The 21,278-nt window shown below is 31.6% G+C and overlaps 1 protein-coding gene across 1 annotated transcript; it reads left to right on the top strand.

Moving 5' to 3' along the window:
• The first annotated feature begins 3,009 nt into the window (after positions 1–3,009).
• Positions 3,010–19,583, top strand: LOC111634947 (thymidylate synthase-like). The gene is made up of 7 exons (XM_023379784.1): positions 3,010–3,221; positions 5,360–5,487; positions 7,015–7,194; positions 15,766–15,936; positions 17,296–17,396; positions 17,485–17,631; positions 19,099–19,583. The coding sequence occupies exons 1-7, from the start codon at positions 3,022–3,024 to the stop codon at positions 19,234–19,236; spliced, it is 1,065 nt and encodes a 354-aa protein (XP_023235552.1). The 5' UTR covers positions 3,010–3,021; the 3' UTR covers positions 19,237–19,583.
• The last annotated feature ends 1,695 nt before the right edge of the window (positions 19,584–21,278 follow it).

Here is a 21,278-nt window from a genome sequence, read left to right as displayed (position 1 = left end):
TTCTAGGCGCACTTTTTTTAGCCCAAATTTTTTTCCGAACAGGATCTCTTTGAAAACATTTCACGATATATCCTTTTACAGAAGAATTAGAACAACCAAAAACTAAACATCGAGGCATTATTTCAGTAATATCTGCATAATAAAATTAAAGGGTATATTCTAAAACTGTATTCAAAATGACTTTTAAGACACCTTTAATGCATTCAGCTAAATAACAATACAAAAGTACTAGTATGTAAAAGAATCATTTGTATAATTAATTTTAATATGCCTTCTAAATTGTATTAGCTTTACAAATAATCACATTCTACCAAATAAATGCTGTAAATGCTGCCTTTCAATAAGATCCAAAGTACTTGTGTGTCTTTGTATTGTTATTGTACAGGATGTATTAAAGAAGTCTTACAAGTAATAGAATTAAATTTGTTTTGAGCAGGATAACAAACTAATTTTTTAGGTACTACAGTACATATAAATGTTTTAGTTTTATTATAAATAATACTTTTCTATAGCAATATTTTTATATGTTTAAAGTTTGTAACTATTTCTCTTTCAACTATATAATTTATTATGTTGGAACAAAACTACAGTACAGCGTGATTATTACAGTACTCAAGTCAGACAAGTTTCATTCGCTGAAACGCTAATTTTTAAGTTATTCTAGCAAAAGAAACATGCAAAATATAAGAATTTATGCTTAGTTAAAGAACACTTACCATTCGAAATATACAGAGCCACGCGCACTTTTTCTCAGAGCATGGCGGATTTTAACCACGTGATACAACTAATCATTAGAAAATTTGACAAGCAATTGTAGCTATTTTGATAATCTAGGTATTCTAGTCTAATCAATTTAAAGTGTAAAATCGTGAAAGTGACAGTTAATAGAAATATAAATATTAACGACATTTACGAATAAATAATATTCAAAACCGAATTAAAATAGTATTTATAATCAGTCCCTTAAAAAGGAAAAAAGAAATATGAGTTAAAAACGAGAAAATTTCATATATTAAAAGAATTTCGAATGTTTACAGCTGACTTTCCCTATGTTTCAACCAAACTTATGCCGTGAAGCGATTGAAGCGCTCGAAGTGGCAGAAATATTTATTACGCCACTATCGTAGCATTAGAGCTATTGGCAGCGCAAGGATCATATATCTATCGACTCTGCCTAAGTGGGAGTTTCCAACCTCTTCCACTCTACCTATTTTTTTTTTTTTTCATGAAAATAGAAAGTTTTGTATATCTCTAAATATCCGTAAATTGAAAATATTGATAGTTAAGAATATTATCAAAAGGTTAATTCAAAATCATTGATTTTTAATTAATAATTTGCATTTGGTAGTCATTATATAATTTTTTTCCTTAGCTTAATAGTAGCTTGCACCCAAGGATACTACGAGTAACCCCAGGTTGGGACATACTGATCTTAAAGGTTTCTGAATCATTTTGTGAATTTATATTTGTTACTTAAAATTTATAAATAATTAGTAAGTAATAAATTGTAAATAAAAATGTGTTTTGTCTTTTGTATTTTTTTTAAAATGATATATACAAAATACAGTAGAGTCTCGAAAACTCGGCACTCGATAACCCGGCAGTCCGGATAACTCGGCCACACCCTGGCAGGGCAAAAAAATCCTTAATTAATTTTCATTATAGACAGCTCTATGCCTCATAAAGTATTTTTCTGAGGTCTGTCTTATCAGGTAAATTACTGTACACGGTGTATTCATTAATTTTCATTTTCATGTAGTAAAGGCTCTATGCCTTCATAAAGGACGTACTTTTCTTTTGTTTAAGGGTATTTGGGCAGTTTATTCTCTGTTGTATTCTCAAGTAAACAATACATACAAGTACAGTACAGTATTTTCTGAGGAAACACTCATACTTATTTTTTTTAACTCCATTCCCAATAACCCGGCATTTTCACAAACTCGGCCACCCTTCGGTCCACATTAGACCGAGTTTTCGAGACTCTACTGTATATAAAAATCAATAATTTATCTGCTTAAATTTGTAGATTATGCAATTTTAAGTAGTTTTACAATCTGAAACATTCGGTATAAGTAACATTTAGTTTTAATTATCTCGAAATGTTCCTCATACTCTTCAGAAGCGAAGTAGATCATGAATATTTGAAGGCTTGGTTTTTAAATAAAAATCTGTAGTGTGTGAAAATAAGAAGAATTATTGATTAATGTGTTATAGTTAAAAAAATACCGAGACTCAAAATAAATTTTAAAAAATAAACCAGCAACGGGTAGCTGATTTTTTTTTTTAAATTGGGGTGCCATTTTGAAGTTTTATAAGACAAAATCTTCATCATTCCAAGAACTTAAAAACCTGTACGAGTTAAGTTTTCATTAAGTCTTACCCCTGTCAAGTTATAACACTTGACTCCATCTATTGCTTTATCCCTTGAGAAAATTTAAAAGTATCGCTGCGCTTTATACCCATGTTACCGTGTCAAATTTCCTTTTTTAATCTTTACCTCATCCTGAGATATTAAATGATATCGATGCACGCATGCATCCGGGGTGTTTCCGCCTTTTTTTTCAACTTTTCAGGAAATTGCGTTAGAGGAACCATTTTTTGATGCAGCAAAATACTCAAGTGTTGCGAAAACTGCCGATGATAAGGCGGCCATCTTTAAGCACTGTCTATCTATCGTTTAAAACCGTTTTTACTTAATTATTTACAGCGACGGAAACTGCACTTTCTATTGCTGCTAATACAGCGCAGAAAATAGGAATTCCCCGAATATAATACAAAAATCATACTTTATTTAAATCTTATTCCTGTATGCCGCATCATAAAATCACATTAAACCCAATTTCCAATCAGACAGAATTTATGGTTGCTACTGCGACTTTCGTCGTAAGCAAAAATTTAAAAAAACAAGTTAAATTTATAAAATGTTATGTAAGTTTAATTACAAAAATGACAAATGGCAACACTTATATTTGTAATTTCCGTCATTAACATAATTCGAACTATCCAATGGCGTATCTAATAATGTCGCGTAATAAAAATATTTGGCGTTCATTGGTCCTTCAATTATTTTGCGCGAAAGTTTGTTATACCGTTTACAAAGCGTGTAGTTTTAGAGGGAAAGGTCGAAGTGTGTTTCGAAGCAACAAAATGCCTGAAACTTTAAACGAAGTGTCTAATTTAGACCAGAAAGAAAATTATATAGAAAATAAAACACTTGAAAGGTTTGTTGTTAATTAATATATTTTAAAAATTTTAAATGATTATGAAGTAGTAATGTCTAAGTTTATATTGTAAATATAATTAAGAGAGAAAACGTTGGTGTATGGCTTATAAACAATTACTTAAAATAATAATAAAATTTACTGTAAAATGTGTTTCATTTTAATAGTGCCCTTATGCAAACATGCTAAGAACATAATGGTTCCTTTATTATATGACTAAAATAAATAAATAAATAAATGAAAACAGTGCATAAAACTGAATGCAAGAAATTATTATTTAAAAATCTAAATTGATAAAGTATCTTATTTGAAGTTGTTTGAGTTTAAATCTTGTTTGATGATATGCATTGTGGACAGGATATTTGACTTATTTTTGCACATATTCCTCATTTCAGAAGTTCTTTGGCCATGGGCGTGGACATGAAAATATTGTTATGTAATTCCACACTTTTGTAAAATATCAAACTAAATTCAAAACAACTTGCTTGCTTGATTTTTTTCTAGATGTATTTTCCTTTTTTTCCTTTGTAAACTGGTAAATTTTGATCATAATTTAGGCAATTGTCCACCAGAACTCAAATTTTCATCTCATATTTGTCTAGTTTATATATTGTGTATATATGAAAAGGAGACTTGACATAGCAGCCAACTAATTGCTCAGCAATAGTGATATGAATACTTGGGAAGTAATCTTGCTTATTGTTTCTTACAAAGATTTCAAATACTTTTCTTATTGCCACAAACATTTTTAACTATTTTTTACATCTTGTTTCAAAACTGTCAAACCTAATGAAGATATAAGGTATTGAAACTGTATATGTAGCATAGCAAGCTACATATATACAGTAAACACCAGTCTCTTGTATGCAGGATTTAAAAAATCAGAGTAACGGGCCCTTTCTTGACTTTAGTGTGTCCTGAGTAAAATGTAATATCAAGTATGCATAAATTGTGTTACTGCCAGCTTCCATGCTTTAGCTTTGTCAGGATGTTGATTTCACTCTGTAATATTTCACTCTAGTTCAATGCAGTTTCATTTGTTTCTTAGACCATCTGGGCAACAATATTAAGTGATAGAAACCTCTGTGAAGCTGTCAAATTCTTTCTATTTCCCTGCTGTATTGTAAAATCAAGATCTAGTCATATTACATTTGTTCCATTGCATGATCTTTTACTGGGAGGACAAGACAACCATACTTTCTCTGACTTGGTCCTCAATTTGATAAAATTATCTGAACTGTCCACATAGTTTTTGCCATTTCCATTCAACATATCAAAAACTTCACTCTCTTCATAGTCTACACTTTCAATTTTGGATACAATACTTTTGATGTCAGTATCTTCCTTCAAAAATCCTTGTATTTGTACAAGGCTTATCTAGTGAAATTTTTCAAACTAAAGACTGATGAACAAGAAAAGTCAAATCAAAGCAATTAACAATCCAGTGTGAAATATTGGTAAATTAATTCTGTTATTTAGATCCTGCTACAGAAAAATTCAAAATTCTAATTCTGAATTTTTTCTTTGAACCGTGAATTTTGAGTCTCCTGTGTTGTTATACCACTCCCCAAACTATACAGTAAACATCTCTGTTCCTCAAAGCCATTTTCTATCCTTCAGTTGTCTAATTTTCATTTGAATAGTTGTAAAACACCTGCAGGGACTCTCCACTGTGTCACACTTGTAACAAAAAATATCAGGTAAAGTAGTACCGTAGCTACTATTTCAGTCAATTATTTTAATTAAAATGTAAAGCAGTTTCTTGCAGATATGATTATTTAGAGATGAGACTGACAAGATAACAAAATTTTGGAATTTTAGCACTAATGGGTACAAAATTATTTTAATAAAACATAGCTTGGAGTATAAATGTAACTGTCTTTGTAATACAAGGGTTAAGATGAAGATAATAACTATGAAATTCTGATTATAATATACAAAGTTTTATAAGTGGATTTTAGCTTAAATTTTTTGAGACACGATAATTTTGATAGCATTAAACAACTGATAACATCCATGATTACGATATGCAGAGTTTGCTGAATATAAATCAAACATAAGAAAATATATTTTCTATGTTTGATATATTTTTTTTTAATTCTTTTTTCAAATTTAGAATGAGAGATTTTATTTTTTAGACACGAAGAATATCAATATTTGGACCAAATACAGTACATTCTTAATAAAGGTGCAAAGAAAGATGATCGCACAGGAACTGGTACATTATCAATATTTGGAATGCAATCAAGATATAGTTTAAGAAATGGTAAGAATTATATTTTAATTTAGTTTAGATAATGTTTAGCAGATATTTAATATGTGAGGTCGCCAATCCACATGTAACAGCAAGATATTTGAGCAATGCCGATTCGTGTGTGGGAGTGTTAGTTACAGAGACAACTCTCCAGTTACAAAACAATTATCCCAGTTTGTTATTGAAAGCATCTTTTGTACAATAAAGTCTTCTGTTGGTGAGCAAATGTTGTTCTTCTTGAGATTGGCAGCCCTGAGACGTTGTCAGTCATCTGAAGCTGGAGCAAGGGATGATGAGTCCAAAGTAGGGTCGATGACATTGAATATTATTTTTTTTTTATCTTGGTAGTCCCAATGGTGGCACATCCGAAATCTTAGCAACAGGTGCGAGTTGGAATATGATCTAGGTGGTGCTGATCATAATAATTTATTAATATGCAAAATTTTGAGTCTGAGATTAAATGCTACAAATGTAAATTGGTGAGGTATTAAAATATTGTTAATTAAATTCAAAAGTTTGTTTTTTTTATAGAATTTAAAATTTTAATAAATAGAAGTTGTCTTAATTTTACTATAACAAATAATGTCTGAGGTTATAAAAGTTTCACAAGAATTTTGGAAAAAGTGCATTTCAAGAGATTTTTTCATATGTTGGAATCCGAGTTTCCAGAAATAGACATTGACAAGAGAATATTGTCAGATGTTAAGTGTGCTATTCACCTTGGTTTATTTTCTTTATTTTTTTCATAAATTCATTTCATTCCCTTGGGGTTTGGGGATGACTGTGGCTGCCTGTCCAATGCCACAAGTGGCCAAGCGAAGCGAGGTGCGTGCGATGCCTCTGGTGAAGCCATAACCTCAAGGAGCAGCACCCTTTGGTAACTCGCGCAACTTGATTTTGGGGGGTTATATCTCGGCACCACCTAGATCGTATTTCAACTTTCATCTGTACTCGAGATACCAGATGTGCCACCATTGGGGCTACCAAGGTAAACTACTACCCTTTTTTTTTTTCAAGATGGATGTACACAATAGCAAAGGCAGGTTGAGAAGCTCTCCGTGTCCTTAGAATTGTCATTTTTATAAGCTTTTTTTTGTGTCCCAGACCAACCATTTTGATTGGTTGCTCCTTCCCATCTCTTTCTAATTGTTCTCCCCTCATGACTAAGTGTAAAGCGATCAGATCCCAGATCACAGGATGAGTCAACATTGATTGCAAATTCAATCTCAATCAAAATGGTTGATCTTAGGACTTACATTATTCTATTGTTTTAACATGAGAAGTATTCTCTTTTCTAATAATTCCATCAAACATGTCCTTATATGGGCATGAAGTTTTTACCTTTAGCTTAAATCGTTTTATAATTTTTTTCTTAATTTTTTTGTGTGGTTCTGGCCCACTTTCAGAGCCTCACAAAGGTTAGAGTTTTAATAAAATTTATAAATAGTAATACAAATGAAAATAAGATCAAATCAAGCCATATATCAAAGAACTTTTATGATCAGAAAGAAATAACTGCATAATATTTATATTTTTTAGACACCATTCCTCTTTTGACAACTAAACGGGTATTTTGGAGAGGAGTAGTTGAAGAACTTCTATGGTTTATACGTGGCAGTACCAATGCAAATGAATTAACTAAAGCTGGTGTGCACATTTGGGATGCAAATGGAAGACGAGAATATTTAGACTCACTAGGACTGACAGAAAGAGAAGAAGGTAAATTTACATTATAATAATTACAAAAGTGCTTTTCAACTTAATAATAATAATCTCTGAATTTAGTATAAAAATTTATCTAAAACGGGTTGCCAAAGTGGTCGATATCGACCCCTTAAGGGTCGATTGTTGGGTCGATATCGACCATTAAGGGTCGATATCGACCCAACAATGTTATATCGACCCCAAGGGGTCGATATAACATTGTTGGGGTCAATTTTCAAGCTTAATTAAGCTAAGGATAAGGGGAGCTAAGGATCAAGCTTATCCATCTTACTGATTGTCAGTTACAAAAATTATTATTAACAAATATACAATAAATGAAAAAAAATGCAAAATTAAAAGAAATGTATTAAAATAGTAAGTACTTTGTTATGCTTGTAACATAAACTTTTTGGTGGGGGGTCGATGTGAGGTTTCGAAAACTTGTAGGAGGTCGACGATCAAAAAAGTTTGGCGACCCTTGATCTAAAAGTTATATGAATATAATAATAATAACAACTCACAAATTATTGGTCTTCTCTTTGGTCTACTGCTGTCAGGCATAATGCCGACACAGACTGGATCAAAGAGGAGAACAAAGATATGCACTTAGTATGACACACTTAGTATCCATTGTGTTGAAATAAATATATAAGACATCAATTGCATAATGCAGAAAGTACAACTGGATAACATTTGATGTAGACAACAGTCATAATTTCTGATACAAAACATTCACATCCCTACACCAGGAACTAGTTAAACATTTAACTCATATCATCAACAATCCACAAGACATGCCAAATTTTCTCACACAGGGCATCCATCACCTACATGAAACCAAAAAACACCACCACCACAGATCCTGCACGGTACAGACCAATTACGTGTCTTTTAACACTTTAGAAGATTCTTACCTCTTGCATTGCAAACAAAATATGCAATCATATTGATGAACAAAAACAACAAAGGCTGCCATAGAAATCACAAAGGTTGCAAAGAACAACTACTCGTTATCGTACAACAAGTTCATAAACAACACAGAAACATACACATGGCATACGTTAATTACAGAAAACTATTCAATAGTGTCCCACACACTTGGCTGCTGTACACACTTTGCATCTACAAAATTCATTCCTAGCCCATTAGTTACCTTGGTTTTACCATGCTTCACTAGAGAACAACATTATATCTTAACCTCCATAACAGTCACATAAAAACAAATCAAATATACATCAAGCAAGGAATTTTTTAAGGAGATTCCTTGAATCCTCTTTGGTTCTGCCATGCACTTAACCCTTTATCTAGTACATTGAACAAAACACAATATAGTTACAATATCAGACACAACAAAACAACACAGTTTACATTATCACATCTCATTATCACATCACATGGATGATATCAAATTTTATGCATACACACAGAATTGGCTTCTTCATCTCTTACTACACAAACATACTCGAATAATATACAAATGGAGTTTGCTCTAGACAAATGCAAAACACTATTGAAAAAGGAGTTCTGAAGAAAAGAGACTTTGTATGCAGAAGTAGAGATGTTATTGAATCCATGGAAGAGGGTGAGTTTTACAAATATTTAGGATTCTAACAGACCAAACTTACAAAACATGCCCAGACAAAACAAAGATTAACACTCGAATACCAGAACAGATTAGGTGCAGTACTAAGAAAACTTAAATGCAAACTACAGTAGAGCATCGATTATCCGAATACCAATCAACCAAAACATCGGCTAACTGAAAGTATTCCAGTCAGCAAATTCAAATTTCCACTAATGCTGTGGTGCTGCAGCACTCTTTCCCTCCCTGCCAACCTAAACTGTAGGCCTACTTTAATGTACTACTTTATATAAGATATGTATTTGTAAGATGTATGATACAAAATATATACAGTACAGTTTTGTGTTTAATATATTTTTTTGTAAATGACACTGGACAACAAAAGAAAATGTTTTTGAATGTTTCTTTTATTTCATGAGTGAAATCTTACTAATTTTGGGTGAGAAAATTGAATATGACAAAGAAAAATTNCTAGGAGATGTCTGTTTGGAGAGACAAGGGGTTTATGGTTGCCATTCAAGATCAGGTCATAAACACTAAAAACTATAGAAAACACATCCTAAAGGATACGTCACTAACAAATGGCTCTTGCAGAAAGTCATATTCTGCCAAAAACAATACAACATATAACTTCTGCTTGCAAGCTCTTAGCACAAATAGCTTATTTACATAGGCATAATCAAATAGCAAATATAATACACCAAGAGCTTGCACACAAACACAGATTATTAAACACCCAGGTATCATACTACAAATATACTCCACAGGTAGTATTAGAAAATGACACACAAAATATACTATGACAGAGCCATAATCACAGATAAAACAATTTATCACAATAGATCTGACATCACTCTCGTCAACAAATGCAATAAGATTGCTTATAGCGTGAGCGGTCGCGTGTGTAGAAGGAGAGACAACGCACCGGAAGTGATTTACTCAGACACTTTTTAACGTAACAACTGTTTAATGGTTAACGATAGGCTATACATTAGGGCTGCTGTTAGATACATTTCTCGATTTGATAGGTATTAGATATTAAGATATTGTGTTTTCCCCGATTTGAGAGAGAGAGTTTACAGAAGTTTCACGTGGCGATAAATACCTTGTATGAAATCACAAAAGAAGACAGTTCTTATTTCCACAGTTATTAGGCGAGGAGGTATCCAAAGGCGAGGCACAGGGATAACTTGAGTGGTCCGATCGAGGAACTGGTGACGACTGACTCATTTTGTCCTCTGTTTTTCATGTTGAATTGTTGAAACGGAGATATTAGGTTGAAAGGTGCTGAGAAAGGGTCGTTATTACGCCTGAGAACTTAGCAGATGTTTAGCTCCCAGGTGTAAAAGTTGACAGTTATCGAATGAAATTATCGCTACAGTATGATCTTAGGAGGTAATGATATAAACACACGGAAAGTCCGAATGCGGATCCTCAAAGAATCATGTGGTGACTTCATGAGATCGTTTTCTTTTGACTTGCCTCTTGTGAGTGAGTTCTGGTGCATCCGTACACACAGACCAGCAGTAATCCGTAAGCATTGCTTCATTCCAATTGCCCTGATATCTTTGTTTCAATACAGAAATATCATGGTGGAATCTTTCCCCATGTTCATCATTGACAGCTCCACAACTAGGAGGGAAAAAGTCTAGGTGGAAATGGAGAAAATGGATTTTGAGAGATGTTGCAACTGAGTTGATGATATTTTTCCAGAAGTATCATCACCAACTGAGTGTAGTTGTTGTCTCTTTTGTTGCCTAAGAATCCACGAATAACTCCCTTTAAGACTTCCTGAGCTTCCTTTTCTTTTCCCTCCAAAACTTGATCAAACGTGGGATCCTTTACAAGTTTTCGAATTTGTGGCCCAACAAAAATACCTTCCTTAACCTTTGCATTACTCAATCTAGGAAATTTGTCTCTTAACTACTTAAATGCCTGTCCTTTCTGGTTTATACCTTTGACAAAAGTTTTCATTAAACCCAGCTTGATATGAAGGGGTGGAAGAAGAACATCTTTTGGATCCACGAGAGGCTCGGCAACGATATTTTTCTCGGTAGAGTCAAGATTTCTTGCAGGCCAGTCCACTTGAATGTAATGTGATTTCCTATCTATACTGTCCCAAATACATAAAAAAGCAACAGTATTCAGTGTACCCCAGTTGCATTCCTAAGAGTACAACAATGACTTTTAGATCACCACATATTTTCCACTTGTGCTCAGCATAATTGATTGAGTCAAGGAGGACTGTCATGTTTGCATAAATATATATTCTATAATAGAGTGTAGTTTTATGCTGATCTGAGGAGTTTTACAGGAAAAACACCAACGAAAATTTGAAATAATTGAAGATGCACTATTTTGTAATGAAACATTTTTTTTTACAAATTTTACTATAAAAGCTTTCTCATATATTTTGTATTATTTAGATTGTCAGATCTGAGGAGTGTTACAGGAAAAACGCCAACGAAAATTTGAAATAATTGAAGATACACTATTTTGTAATGAAACATTTTTTTTTACAAATTTTACTATAAAAGCTTTCTCATATATTTTGTATTATTTAGATTGTCAATCATTTTAAATTATAATTTAAAATGAATAAAAGTTTTAAATCTTTTGCAGACCACTGGTTGGGAACTGCTGCTCCAAAGCAAGAGCTAATCAGTCATTTTTATAGTGATTTTTGAATTTAGCAGATGAAAATACATAAGAATATGCTAATTTTGAGCTCGAAACAAAATCATTGTTGTCCAGTGTGATCGGTTATCTGAAAAAATCATCCAAACAATCCCAGTCCTGAATTGTTTTGGATAATCAATGCTCTACTGTATTAAAGTTATTAATACATTTGTTGTTCCTGTACTCACATATTTGTTTGGAGTTATACACTGGACACACTCAAATCTAGACCAAATCCAAAGGAGAACAAGAACAACACTTAAGCATAAACAATATCATCTAAAATAATCTATAGAAAGCCTAACTCATCCTTGAAAAGAAGATGGCCTGACTAATATAGTTAACCTGTACTATATATTCAAACACCGTGGGAGGGTTTCCATAAAAAACAAGAAACATCAAGATTACATAAAGCTATAATTCTGATAGACAGTATCCACATACCTTTAAATTTACACTCTGAGTACCTGGACATAGCTCAACACATAAATAGCATAGACACCACTAAGCAGTCATGGGCCCAAAAAGCACTTTATGCAGGCATGCCTACAACCTAGCTCAGGACTATGTTGACAAAACTGCATCAAACTTCTGGCTGGCTAGGAGATGTCTGTTTGGAGAGACAAGGGGTTTATGGTTGCCATTCAAGATCAGGTCATAAACACTAAAAACTATAGAAAACACATCCTAAAGGATACGTCACTAACAAATGGCTCTTGCAGAAAGTCATATTCTGCCAAAAACAATACAACATATAACTTCTGCTTGCAAGCTCTTAGCACAAATAGCTTATTTACATAGGCATAATCAAATAGCAAATATAATACACCAAGAGCTTGCACACAAACACAGATTATTAAACACCCAGGTATCATACTACAAATATACTCCACAGGTAGTATTAGAAAATGACACACAAAATATACTATGACAGAGCCATAATCACAGATAAAACAATTTATCACAATAGATCTGACATCACTCTCGTCAACAAATGCAATAAGATTGCTTATATAATAGACATCTCCATTTCAAACACTCATAACATAAAAATTGCTCACACTGAAAAAACCAATAAGTACACTTTACTTGCTCAAGAAATAAAGAAACTGTGGAGGATGGATAAGGTATTTATTATATTACTTGCTGTCCTCTTTTACTGGTGTTATACCACATAAACTACACAAAAGTCTAGAATCATTAATCCTTAATAAAAACATATATTTGGCACTACAGAAAGCTGCAATATTGAACACACATCATATTGTTAGGAAGTTTCTAGATGTTGACACACATACCAATAACATAGCTTAATGTTACACTTGTTTAGGTAGCTATTTGCCTTGACTTTAGTCTGACATAGCACTTGGTACCAGTATCAGCTGAGCATGACATTGACAATAATAATAGTAACAACAACATAATATATATTATCTCATTTTATGTACATGGATAACATAAAACTATGCATCCACACATGCATGGCTAAAGCACCTATTACATGTTTTCCAAACTTAATCCAGTGACATTCAAATTAAGTTTGGTCTAGACTAGGAGTGGCAAATCTATGGCGTGTCCAAGATAGCATAACGGGAAATTATTAAGTGGCACTCAACTTATCATACGATTTTGATTATTACCTGATCATCCTTTTTTCATCTGCTTTACATTTATTGTAATTAAAGCATATTCATTTCATTTCTTTATATATGGTTGGCTGAAGTCTAAAACTTTGGCAGGCATAAACATTTTTAAAGATAATTATGCTTATTATATGGCATGCAGACTAAAAAAGGTTTGCTATAGGGCTGAAATTGGTGGTCTAGACCAGATTTCTCATGGAACTTTATCAGTTCCTCCAATAAAATTTGGGTTTCACAGGTGAAAATATTTGACTATTTTAGTGTTTGTTTAGAAATTCACAAAAAATTCAAATGAATGTGATCCTCCCACCACTACTTGAACTCCCAGCACATTCATTGATGAATAAATCCATCACATTATCAGTTAGAATTAATAGTATTTGCTTTTCCATTATTAATCCGGTTTTTTATGTTCAATAAATTATTTTTGATTTGTTGTTTTATGTATAATCAAATCCGAGGAGAACTTAAAAATAACAATAAACCTGATTTTAAAAGACTTTAAAACCTTTACTTTATGTTATTTTCTTTATTTTTTTCATAAATTCATTTCAACCTTTCTATCCTCTTTAGTATGTTATTACACTTCATAGAACAAATTGTTCCCTACAAACAATAAATAGTCATAAAATGAAACAAACAAAGGTACAGAATTTTCACAAAAGCTTACAAATGCTGGTTTTTCAAATTTCTTCATTACATTCACGTTTTCTTGTCTGTGTCATCTGTAATCATATATCATTCTGGTGACACATTTATACCCATATTTAAATTAAGTAAATTTTACATTTTTATCTTTTAATTTCACCATTGTGAAAAAATTAAAAGTCAGAAAAGTAAATGGATAACAATGGATTTTATCATAGTTTTATCAAATTTATATATTTTTAATATAATTTAAATAATACCTGACTAGTAAATTAAGAAAATTTATTCTTATCTTTTTAACTTTTTTAATAGATCTGGCACAAAATATATTGTGATTGAGCTATAATAAGACAAAACAATCCATCACAACAGATCAGACATCACATGCATGTTGTTTTGTTTGTCAGTAAATCATGTATATAGCTGTATCAAATACCCACAACATACAAAATACACAAAAAAAGTTAGAAAAGATTCAAAACTCGCCACAAAATAAAGCATCTACAGAGAATTAATAAGGTATGGTACTTATTGTGCCAGTAGTACTTTCTTGCTTGAACATACAGCATGCCATATACACTATACAAAAGCCTAGAAACATTACAGTTACACAACAGCACATACACCACACTATAGAGAACTGCCATACTAAATACATGCCACAGTCAGAAAATTCTTAAATAGAAATACATACATGAACAGTATGTGTGAGGCTGGGACATCATCACCCCCCTGATGGAAATTGGTGACTTATTTCATAAACAGGACCAGTGTGGCCAAGGAATGGGGTGCAAGATGATTTAATTGTCACATTCCAGACCTAATTGACAGATCCCTGATCGTACATCATGAGAGCGAGAGAGGGATTGTCTGACGGGGTAACTTTGGATGGTCATCTTACAGAGAGCTCAAAGCGGGATCTGCTGACACTCCTGTGGAGGGTGTGGTGGCTGCGGTGGCTGGGACAGCTACATCTTCTCCAGGACAGAAAAATACACATTAGAGGAAATTTATGGGTCCATCATCTGGAGTAGGACTTGACCTGACTCCAGAGGGGAATGGCCCAAACGGGGGAGTTCGGAGTTGTTCGGTGACCCCATGGCCCAAATTGCGCCCCTGGCAACAGGCCAGGAACCAATGAAATTACAGGGGACTGCTGTTTGGACCAACCAAAACCTCAGGATTTCGGGTAAAAATGATATAAAACTCCAAGGCCACGGGGAGGTTTAGAGTAGAGATTGGGACCCAGTTGGACTGACTTGATTAAAACCAGGACAATGGAAAAGACCCAAAACCTTGGATAAGTGTGGCAAAGTAAGGGACCCAACTTCCCCAAAAATGCTTATCTACCCAGACTGGTACCTATCTCCCGGTGTGAATCCCTGTTCTCCCTACCTCCAGCAACAACTGGGATTGAGGACAAACTCTCTTCAGTCCTATAGGACTCCTCCAAAAAGAACTTTCATCAGTCGATTTTGTCAGATTGGCAAATCGCCATCATTGTAAGCATGTCTTGTCAAATAAACATGTTAATTTAGTCATTTTGGTCTCTGTGTGAGTCATCTTTGTGTCCAGCAAACCACTACCCCATACGTAAAAAGACTTTCTCACGTCATCCTGACAGATCATGGGCAAAGGGGGGTGATAACCTTTCACCTCAAGGACGATCTCCAAAGCGAGTAGTGTCAGCCCAACACTGATCAGAACCCACAGAGGTGTCTTTTGTCCTTCCTCACATGTGTAAGCAGGACTTTTGTTTTCTGCAGTTGTGCTTTGGTTTAGTAATAGGCACCAATATGTATGCTGTGTAGATACACTCCATCAACACCATAATAATAATATTACAAGTATTATTAGTATTCAAAAATGCTTATTTGATCAGGTTTGTTATTTTGTTTTTTACTATTTTATAGAATTATTTTAATTGAAATTTGTGGTTTTTAAATATTTAGTAACTGGTTTTCAGTTAATGGTTGAAATTTTATAAAATTTTTAAACAAATATAATTTAAAATATATAAAATAATTTTTTCAGGAGATTTAGGGCCAGTTTATGGTTTTCAATGGAGACATTATGGAGCAAAATATGAAACAATGCATACAGATTATTCTGGACAAGGAATTGATCAGTTAAAAGATGTGATAGATAAAATTAAAAATAATCCTAATGACAGAAGGATAATTATGAGTGCATGGAATCCAACAGGTTAGCAAATGATTAATAAATTTTTTATGGTTTAATTTTCTTACTTTAAAATATTTGATGGTAACATGGACGTCCTATGGTTCAAATGTTATCTCTTGAATATACCTGGTTTAACAAGTTTTAAATTCAAACTACAGTAAGTGCAGCTATTATCATCAATCATTTAGTAATATCAAATCAATATGTCCCAAACAAATTAAATGACATTACAAAACTTTTCCTTGTTGTAATTAGGAATTTACTCATAATTATCATTACATTATTAATAATAATTTTGAATTTACTTAGACACTTAATAACAACCCAGTGACAAAACAGATAACAATAGTTAAGCCATGTCATTCTATCAATGATAACAACATTAACATAATGATTAGAATCAATTTAAATCATACAAGATATTTACTCTTAATAAGTTAAATGCTTGTTTTGATCTTGCATTCAGTACTATTTACAGTAGTGTAATTTAACCTTTCAACAGTGGACTAGTTGTATGGTTCTACCCCCAGTAGTAGAGAATAAACTTGGGAAATTTTTAAAGTATTTTTCCACGCATTTTTTCTCACTACTGTTTCGGAAAAATATTTTGTAAACAGTTTGTCTAGTAAAGAAAAGTTTTTTTATTGTTACATAATTCATTTTTTATGTGAATTTTTTTTTCGCAGTAGTTTTTGGCGATACCCCCCAAAAGAATTTGACGACTATAGTCATCCCTCACCACTGCCACACGATTGCCCCTTGACAACTATAGTCGTCACTCACTGCTGAGTGGTTAAATTTCTGGCACTTGTTACTTCAGTTTTCAACAATTGCAATTGTACAGTACAGTATTGTACTTTAATGTCCTATACTGAATAGTCATGGTTATTGAAGATAAGTTATCAGATAAATGGCATTGTTGTATATATTCTTTTTATTGATCATTTAATTTTAATATATGCACTTTTATGATGATCATTTATAAATTTGTAATTGTTTTTCTTATTCTGTTGACTATAATTGTATTTCCAAATATGGTTTAATCAATAATTATTAGTTTATTTTGTTTTTTAAAAGTGATTAATAAACATTATGATGCAATTGTTTTGTTATTTTGATAATGAATGACATTTGATTCTACAAAGATATTCTTGAAGATGAAAAGTGAATCTTTTGGAAAATTTGGACATAAAATAATTGGTAAATTAGTGACTAATGTAAATACTTCAATAATGCATTTAGTTTTGTTATTGCAAGTTACATATCAAAAAATTTTGACATGTTCAGCAAAACAGTTATTGAACATAAATGAATTAGGAATTATTTTATCCTTATTGATAGCTTATCCAACAGTTAATTTACTAAAATTTTATTTCTTAGATCTGGAACAAATGGCCTTGCCACCTTGCCATTGTCTTGTACAGTTTTATGTAGCCAACAATGAATTGTCTTGTCAACTTTATCAAAGATCAGCAGATATAGTAATATTTTAACATTTTCTAGTTTTGTTAATTAATTTTTATTATATTTAGATTTTTAAATTAAACTTATTATTTTTTATTTTTTAAGGGATTAGGTGTTCCTTTCAATATTGCAAGCTATTCACTCTTGACTCACATGATTGCGATGGTCTGCAATTTGAAACCAGGAGAATTTATTCATACACTTGGAGATGCTCACATCTATTTAAATCACATAGATGCTTTGAAACAACAGGTATTTCATTTTGCAACAATTTTGATTAAAAAGGTTGTATTAGTTAATATATATATATAATATTTATTGAAAATGGCCATTCAAGTTTAGATTTTTGTATATAAAGAAAAATAAAACTTATTTTTGTTTTATTCTTTAAGTTGTAATTAAAAAATTTAAACTTAAAGAAGAATTTAAAGAAATTTATTTTAAAAATGAAGAATATAAATGTTGTTTTTAGTTTTGTTTTTAGTCTAGTAGTGTTTCCCAAATGAAGGGATGTTTGTTTTCAGATCTGTTCAGATCCAAATCTTTATTTGGGAAATGTGTATAATAAAGTATAAACCAGTTTATCAACCTATATTAATAACTTCATAGCATTGGTTTTCTTTACAAAGAATATTTGAAGATTATATATATTAATTAATCAATTATCCAGCTTTTTGCTGTATGTTCATTCCAAAATATAAGTTACTTGTCATTGTCACTCCAACTATTTCCAACATTTATCATAGTTATTTTTATATTCTTTACATTTAGTTTGAAAATTGTAAATAAAGAATATATCCACAAGAACTAAATTTGTCTTAAAATATTCTTTCTCCTAATTACTATTAGAATATTTACTGTATGTTTCAAAAAATAAAACAGCATTTGAGCCATCAAAAAACCCAAAATCAGTAGTTGTCTTGTAGGCTAGATGTAAAAACAGTGATTTTAAAATTCTACACAAAATACCAATGTGTTCTATGATCAACACAATAACCATGGATAAAACAAACTATGCACAAGTTTTGAAAGATCTGCACTTCTCAATGATCATTTACAGGCTGCTTGCATCCTTATACTGGCTGCTTGCAAGCAATCCATATTTATAGTAAGATGTTTAATGCACAGATCTATCATTGTATTGATATATCACCACACTGATGACTTATGACTAAAATTTCATCACAAATGGTTTAATATTTTGGGCTTCATTTTACAATTTGATGATAAACACCATATATGAAGACTGAGTTATCCAAATGTAAAATTGTTATTAGATCCAGAATTGAGAACTGTGGATTAAAACAGTATTACAGGTGTGTGTCACTTCAAAACACTTTTCTTGCTATTAATAAATAAAAATCAAAACTCGCTCACTTTTACTTAAGAGCTTAGTGTTATTGTGCATTTAATAAATATTAAAAAAGCCTAAAAACATTTTCACTAATATTTACTGGAAATGAAAAATACTGTGATTCACTTTATGGTAGTGGTCTGGAACATGTCCTTTAGCAAGATATGCCTGTATTTAATTATTTAGATATTAAATGGCTTTGTTCCTATACAGTATATTAATCTTTAGTCAATTTTTTAAATGCTTTTATTTTTATTACTATAATTAAATTTTAGATAAAAGTATTTTAATACTTTTTATAAATATTTAATGTTAATCTTGTACTAAAATAATGATTTTATAAATTTTTCTTACAATCTTTTTAGATTAAGAGAGAACCCAAACCATTTCCAAAACTGATGATCAAAAGGCAAGTTAAATCCATTGAAGAATTTTGCTTTAAAGATTTTGAATTGATTGGCTATAAGCCTTATCCAAAAATTAAAATGGAAATGTCTGTGTAAATGTTTAATTCATTTAAATCATTTAAAAATTCAATTTAAAAAGAATATTCTTGCAGGATAAATTTGTAAGAATGTTCTGTTATATGCTGTTTTACTTTAAATTATTATCTATTCAATAACAATTTGTTTTTAAAATACTTGGTACAGTGAAACCTGCTAATGTGACCACTGAAGGGACCAGCTCAAAGTGGTCATCATCTTACACAGGTATGAGTTTGTTCCTATGTCATTGCACCTTATGCAGGTGGTCACATTAGCAAGTTTCAATGTATATATATATATATATGTTATGGACAAAGTGATTAATACGGGCATTATGAATAATGACCAACAAAATCAGGCATTGTAATAAATTTCAATAATTTATCAAATTGACCAGTCATTATGAATACTGCTATCACCTAGTTGGGCAAAGTGATAATAATAATACTTCAAGGAGTTATCATCCGACATACACTACCCAATCAGCATTCGCAGCTGGGTTGCGTGTGCGTATTGCGTTTAGTATCGAATTTGGCAGCGGTTGCGACTGTGCTCTCGACGGATTCCTCCGGAGGGAAGCCGCCGGCAGGCTGCCGATTGTTTAACGTCACTATTTATTGATACATGTGTTCAACAACTACTGTGAATCAATAACTAGTGACGTTAAACAATCAGCAGCCTGCCGGCAGCTCCCCTCCGGAGGAATCCGTCAAGAGCACAAACAGTCGTGACCACCACAATGACGGTGCACATAAGTAAAATTTTACTGTTTAATTAATATAGTTAATAGTACTTAGTTTTAAAAGATTACATGTTCTTTTTAAAATATTTAGAAATATTTATTTTTTGTGATTTATTTCAAAATGAAATAAGTGGAGTTTTTTTAATCAAATTAAAATGTCACACAAGATTAATTATTGGTTGTATAAATTTAAAATTCAGTACTAAATGCGATATGGATGTGCAACTCAGTGCGCTGATTGGCTAGCATATGTTGAATGATTACTCCTCAATGTATTATCATCACTTTGCCCAACTAGATGATAGCAGTATTCATAATGACCGGTCAATTTGATAAATTAATTAATATTTATCACACTGCGTGCCCTTTTTGGTCATTATTCATAATGCCCGATTAATCATTTTGTCCATAACATATATATTTCTATGTAAAGAATTATAAACTCTATGATAATTTATTCATAAACAATTTAAGTTATATTATCATAGAATTTACAATAAGAGAAAAATAATATAAAAACAAATTTAAATCATTTTAATATGTATATTTTATATATTATAAAGTGTTGTTATTATTTTTAATAAAGAGTTTTGTAAAGGAGCTCTGTTAGTGAAAGAGAATAAAAATTGTCAATACTTTCATTAAAATTTACAATCTCTTTTTTATTAAAAATTTTTAATTTAGTGTTATTTATAAATTTGCATGAATATACTGTTTATCAAATTCAAGTTGTTTATTTCTGTAACTGTTACCAGTGTATAAGAAAGAATTTGTTCTTAAAATATTTTAAATTTGATAATCATACTCAATGCAACTGAAGTATCAGTAACTGTCCCTTATTCCTTTTGATAGCACCACATGCAAATGCACTTGTGTGAGTGTACATATATATGTAGGCTGTTTTTTTTTTCAAGCTCCAATGGCCCATAAAACAAAGACAAATGTAAATAACAAAATGAATTTATTACCAAAAGTTAGGTACAAACATGGTTATTTTTCGACATAATCACCGTAACGATTGAGGAATTTATCATTATGGTGATTATGTCTTTGTTTTATGGGCCATCGGAGCTTGAAAAACAAAAGCAGCCTATTTATATACATACACTATGTATATAAATAACACAACAAACCTGATTTTTGGTTAAAGCCAGACAATCTGCCGAATTATTGGGCAATGATTAGATATGGCATAATTTATTGAGAGGAAGGTGGTTAAGCTGCCGTTTGATCATGAATAAATAATTATAACAATTTAACCTTTGTAGTTATATAAATCAAGTATTATAATATAATATAAATATTAAAATGAAAACCT

The sequence above is a fragment of the Centruroides sculpturatus genome, unplaced genomic scaffold (assembly GCF_000671375.1).
Source record: "Centruroides sculpturatus isolate CEXI.00-Female unplaced genomic scaffold, Cexi_2.0 scaffold891, whole genome shotgun sequence".
NCBI classification, from domain to species: domain Eukaryota; kingdom Metazoa; phylum Arthropoda; class Arachnida; order Scorpiones; family Buthidae; genus Centruroides; species Centruroides sculpturatus.
The sequence above is the reverse complement of the archived record's forward strand: the minus strand, read 5'-3'. Positions and strand labels throughout refer to the sequence as shown.